Below are 6,000 nucleotides of genomic sequence, written 5' to 3'. Positions count from 1 at the left end.
CACTCTATGATCCTCTATTCGTCAAGGAGCCAATCCCGATTGAAGGGGAAGCAACAACACATTCAGAAATATGATTTTGACAGCGATTGCTTCCCTTTAAGAGAACCAATCACACAAAAAAAAGAGATCCAATCAGAAGGCAAATTGCAAAAGTCTGCCAAACTTCATCCAATGGAAGGGCTTCGTGCAAAAGTTTTGAGTGCATTCAGTCAAATTCGAATTCGAAGATCAAAAATGGCGTGCAGCGGTACTGTCATCGAACTTCTGTTATATTTTGTGGATTCAAGCCAGACCAAAGCAGGCGGCGAGAATGCCTTCCTTGGTGGAAAGGTCAGGCTACGGGTCGGTCTTTCCGAAGACGAAATATCAAGGTATGTTGATCTATGTTGCTCAATGACTGTTCTGAATAAAGGCAAAGATCTTGAAATTTGTTCAAGATCTTTGAGTTTGAGTGAGATCATTGACATTGTCGACATTGCCACGTCCGGCTGTCACTGGTTCGAGATCGAGTCTGCGTGTAGCCAAAACCGAAACCAGAAATGTGTTTTTCATCCCAGCAACGTGGACACGCTTGGCATAGATTCTAATTGTCGTTTCTTTGCATTTAGCTTGGATTTATTTTAGCGCCTGTAAACTTTAATATCAACAATGGGTTAAATTCAGAAACAATGGCGGGGAGACGTGCCAGTTTGGGTCACTTGATCCTCATGTCAAAGACAATCAAAGTCATGTTCCTTGGGGATTTTGTCAGGCATGCTACTTTTCTGGTAATTGCCGGAAATCCGATAAATCAAAATCTGGTAAAGTCAAATTTATTCCGGTGAAGTTGAACAATTTCCGCAAAAACGATCCATGTGAATATCGCGCAACGCGACCGGGCGCCGGTCTCAATGAAGCCAGCGCACAGTAGTGTTGTTTTCACCAGTTTGGAAGTGTGTTGAATGGTGGTGGTGGGAGGCTAAAATGGGATTTTTAACAAGATCACAACACTATTACAGCCCTTAAAATGATGCCCAGAATGCACCAGATTGCACAGATTTTAACCGTTTTTAAAAAAAAATTCCGGGGGGGGGGGCATGCCCCCGGACCCCCTAGTTAGCTCGCCTGCTTTGCAGGCTCAGGCTTGTGGCAAAGCCACTGGCACTGCGCGCTTCTTTCAGATAAAACCATTTTTGGCCTGTAGCATTCCTTTTCAAGGCCATGAAACCAGGCGATGGTGTACCTCAAATTGTATGGCAAAGTTGAAAATAAAGAACCCATCACACATACATGTACTTTAATTTCAATCCACCCAATAATGTTTGAGAAAATGGGTTTACAAGCTTTAGCTCTGAAAATGTGAAATTGTGCAAGTATATACTCATGGGTGTGAGTGAGGGTGTGGGAGTTGTATGAGTGGAGAGAGAGAGAGAGAGAGAGAGAGAGAGAGAGAGAGAGAGAGAGAGAGAGAGAGAGAGAGAGAGAGAGAGAGAGAGAGAGAGAGAGAGAGAGTATTTCTATGTGTGTATGAAAGAGAATTAAAAAAAATAATAACAAAAAAGTGCAACAGTTCTCACTTTGTGTTGAATAAACAATAGATCCAGAGGAGCGAATTACTGTGTGGTTGTGTTTACTTTGACACGTACTTTCTGTACATGCAACTTTTACCGTGACCGTGATTTGCCACTGGTGTTCGTGATCGTGAAAACAAAAATCAAGGTAACTGTGATCGTGAAAGCTAAAATTTCCCTTCCCGTGATCGTGATGATACCCCCCCTTTGGGGCCCTCATAGAGGTCGAGAGAGAGGGAGGGGGTAGAGAAAGAGAAAGAGAGACAGGGAAAGAGAGGGAAAGGGAGAAACACTGAGACAGACACATAGAGAATGACTTCAGCCTGTCAGCAGTTTGACGCTGGGTGTATTGTACTCGTTGTCAGGGTCCCACTGGCTGTGGGAGATGGTCCACATGCTGATGAAAGGCAGGCCGGAGTACTGCACCACGCCAAAGGAACGGCTCATGCTCAGCTTCAGCACGCAGGAGTTCTTCGACACCCTCGACCCTCCCCGCGTCTTCAACTGCCACGCGCCCTGGCAGGGTCTCCCCCCGGCACTCAGGACATGCCAGAGCGAATGTCGCATGATCTATATCCTGCTCAACCCCAAGGACGTGGCCGTGTCTTACTACCACCAGCTCAGCAAGCAGAAGATCTTCGACTACGAGGGCAGCTTCCATGGCTACCTCGACCTCTTTCTGGAAGGAAAAGGTGGGACTGAACTGCGGTGGATCTTTGAAAACGATTGCAAAATGTTTTGAAAACTGTACCAATTGATTTAAAAGATCTGCTCCTTACGTACGATTTTGTAAATAAATCAAAACGATTGTGCTTTAGACTAAGCAAATCATTCTCCGTGAGAAATAGTCTCTTAAGAACGATTGACATTACATGATTTAACATTATTCATCTTTCTGTCCATACCAGGAAGGAATATAAACACTAATTCATACTACACAAATAATCAGTTGTGTCCTTCTCCCCATAAGCTGTTTAAAGCGAGTGACGCTAACATTCCACGATGACGTCGACATGTGGCTGTGGTGTGTTTGCTTGCCGTGCCTGGCGGGTCGTGGTTTGACTACGTGTTGGGGTGGGAGGAGACGATGAAGAACAGCCCCCACCTCCCCCTCCTCGTGCTGTACTATGAGGACACGAAGGAGGTGAGTGACGACTGTATTATGTTTGTTTTACTTCTGCGTTCGTTGTTCATGGCCGTCATTATCCTCAGGTCGATGGCTGTCATGAAGTCCGCAGTCTTCTGCAGTTAGGCAGCGGGTTCCCAGAGCTTGGTGCCAAGGCTTGGGTCTTCTGGCTAGTTACGACTGTCTAAAATGTCATACATCTTGAAAGACAGTTGGATTTATCATGCTCACAGGGCTGGGCTTTGGCGTCGACAAAAGCTAAACATGATCGAGTGGTTGTACTTACTTAACGCTCACCTGATGTTCACAGGACACATTGGCTACCCGGAGGAAGGTGAACCAGTTCTTAGCCAAGGGTGACTGTACTAACTTAACTCCTAATAGAATACAGAACACGAATATCTATTGCCCAAGGTTGGGAATTTGCCCTGACATTGCGGTTAAGATTTTATTCTTCTTTTTCTTCGTTCATGGGCCGAAACCCCGAACGCTATTACGTACATGACCTTTTTTTAGGTAGCCATACACCGCTTTTGGGGGAGGAGATTTTCATTCAATTCAGCCAAGAACACCACAGCACACGCATATAATATAGACTGATTCAACGGTATCAATTAGAATACATACACCAACATTAATTTCACATTATTCTAATATTCACAGGACACGGTGGCCACCCTGAGGAAGGTGAACCAGTTCCTGGGTCTGGGTCGTAGCGAGGAGCTGCTGCGTGAGGTGGCAGACTGCTGCACCATCAGCAATATGCGTCACATGGACCAGAACCTCAAGCACCATCTCAAGGACAACCCCAACGTCTCCAAGACTGGACAAAGCTTCATATACAGGAAAGGTAAACATCGTCCACTGCTTCCGTCATTGTGCTAGTTGTGGGATCTCCTAACAATGGCAACGTGTCATGGTGCTAGTTGTGTGATCTCCTAACAATGGCAACGTGTCAAGGTGCTAGTTGTGTGATCTCCTACCAATGGCAACGTGTCATTGTGCTAGTTGTGGGATCTCCTAACAAAGGCAACGTGCCAAGGTGCTATTTGTGTGATCTCCTAACAATGGCAACGTGTCATGGTGCTAGTTGTGGGATCTCCTAACAATGGCAACGTGTCATGGTGCTATTTGTGTGATCTCCTAACAATGGCAACGTGTCATGGTGCTAGTTGTGTGATCTAACAATGGCAACGTGTCATTGTGCTAGTTGTGGGATCTCCTAACAATGGCAACGTGTCATGGTGCTAGTTGTGGGATCTCCTAGCAATGGCAACGTGCCAAGGTGCTATTTGTGTGATCTCCTAACAATGTCAACGTGTCATTGTGCTAGTTGTGTGATCTCCTAACAATGGCAACGTGTCATTGTGCCAGGTGTGGGATCTCCTAACAATGGCAACGTGCCAAGGTGCTATTTGTGTGATCTCCTAACAATGGCAACGAGCCAAGGTGCTATTTGTGTGATCTCCTAACAATGGCAACGTGTCAAGGTGCTAGTTGTGGGATCTCGTAACAATGGCAACGTGTCAAGGTGCTAATTGTGGGATCTCCTAACAATGGCAACGTGTCATTGTGCTAGTTGTGGGATCTCTTAACAATGGCAACGTGTCATTGTGCTAGTTGTGGGATCTCCTAACAATGGCAACGTGTCATTGTGCTAGTTGTGGGATCTCCTAACAATGGCAACGTGTCATTGTGCTAGTTGTGGGATCTCCTAACAATGGCAACGTGCCAAGGTGCTATTTGTGTGATCTCCTAACAATGGCAACGTGTCAAGGTGCTAGTTGTGGGATCTCCTAACAATGGCAACGTGTCAAGGTGCTAGTTGTGTGATCTCCTAACAATGACAACGTGTCATTGTGCTAATTGTGGGATCTCCTAACAATGGCAACGTGTGCCTAAGTGTTGTACAACCTTTCCACAGCTACCCTTTAAGATTCTGTTTTGCGATCTGACGAACAAAGTGCTAGACCCTGTCACTCTATATGTGTGTTTCAGGCTAGCACATGACGTTCTGCCAGTCGCATACAGACTGTATTTGTGGAATTACCCTGTAGTCCGTTTTTGTACGTTTTGCCGCACACAGTGTGAGACAGTAGAGCACTTGTTGTTTTACTGCCCACTATCTCAGCTCGCCAAAGAATGGCTCCACAATATGCTCAAAGATGTTTTTCTTTATTTGGTGTTTAACGTCGTTTTCAACCACGAAGGTTATATCGCGACGGGGCTCAAAGATTTGTGTGATTTGGATTTAAATATTGATATGCTTCGTTTTGGGCTTGTCAACCCCACGGTTGACTTTCGTGACCTCGCACTGGTTCTGCTATCCGAGTACAGATACTCAGTATGGATGTGTCGGAACCAGTGTCGATTTGACAACAAACACCTAACTGCACAGCAGTATAAAAAATACCTAACAGCGCGTGTGAGCAACAGAATCCTAATTGACCATCGTCGTCTGACGATTGACAAGTTCACCCGCCTATGGATCCTGCCTGGTCTGTGTAGGCTGAACGGCAGGGGGCGGGTGGTCAACACCTTCCCTCCTTAAAATGTAACTATTCGGTAACTGATGGTCATTGGGCATGTGCTAAAAGGAGAGTGAGAGGCAGCGTGAAAAGAAAGAGTGAATGACGTACATGCCCGGTGACCAAGTGTGAATGTGTAGAGGAATAATGTTTGATCTATGTGTGTAAAAACATGTTTTTGCATATGTCCAGCCATGATGATTGTATAACAGAATACTCTTGCGAACATGTCTTGTATGAAAATTGTCTAGTCATTGCAAACGGGCTAAACCTATTTTGTGCAAGCGCTGCTGTTTTTGCTGCCGAGCACGCAGTGATTAGCCTTGCAGGCACCAACAGACGCCCACCCCCTTCACTACCTCGACCAGTGCATAGCCATATATCAGCTCGCACACTGCCATCCTTTGTACTCGGCACACACACACCCTTTCTCCCAGCCTCTTTGGCTCTCTCTCTCTCTTCCTATCACTCCCTGTTTCCCACGGCAATAAAACTCCCTCCTCCCTACCCCCCCTCCCCCTCCCCCTACAAAAAATATCAATTTGTTTTATATTGTCCATTCTTTATAACCTCGATGTACAGCTTTACAAACAGATGACGTATTTTGCCATTGTTATATGTTTTATTGATTAAATGGGACCTCTACGCATTTTGTAGTGTCTATCCCGAATGTAAAAAAAAAAAATTTTGTTGCGAAACTCGTTGCCCTGATCTTGCCGAAGCCGTGAGGTCACCACCACGCGCCGCCGTTCCAGCCTTTTTTCCTGACCAAGCTGCTTCCATGATGACCTTTGTT

The 6,000-nt window shown here is 45.6% G+C and overlaps 2 protein-coding genes across 3 annotated transcripts in view; one reads left to right on the top strand and one right to left on the bottom strand.

The window, feature by feature from the left end:
• Positions 1 to 6,000, bottom strand: part of LOC138976489 (transcription intermediary factor 1-beta-like) — a 433,321-nt gene that overhangs the window by 2,584 nt on the left and 424,737 nt on the right. The window lies entirely within an intron of this gene.
• LOC138976963 (uncharacterized) lies at positions 2,600 to 3,927 on the top strand. The gene is made up of 3 exons (XM_070349857.1): positions 2,600 to 2,694; positions 3,340 to 3,526; positions 3,887 to 3,927. The coding sequence occupies exons 1-3, from the start codon at positions 2,638 to 2,640 to the stop codon at positions 3,925 to 3,927; spliced, it is 285 nt and encodes a 94-aa protein (XP_070205958.1). The 5' UTR covers positions 2,600 to 2,637.

The sequence above is a fragment of the Littorina saxatilis genome, linkage group LG9, assembly GCF_037325665.1.
Source record: "Littorina saxatilis isolate snail1 linkage group LG9, US_GU_Lsax_2.0, whole genome shotgun sequence".
NCBI classification, from domain to species: domain Eukaryota; kingdom Metazoa; phylum Mollusca; class Gastropoda; order Littorinimorpha; family Littorinidae; genus Littorina; species Littorina saxatilis.
Note: the sequence above shows the minus strand (reverse complement) of the source record. Positions and strands in the feature narration are given on the sequence as shown.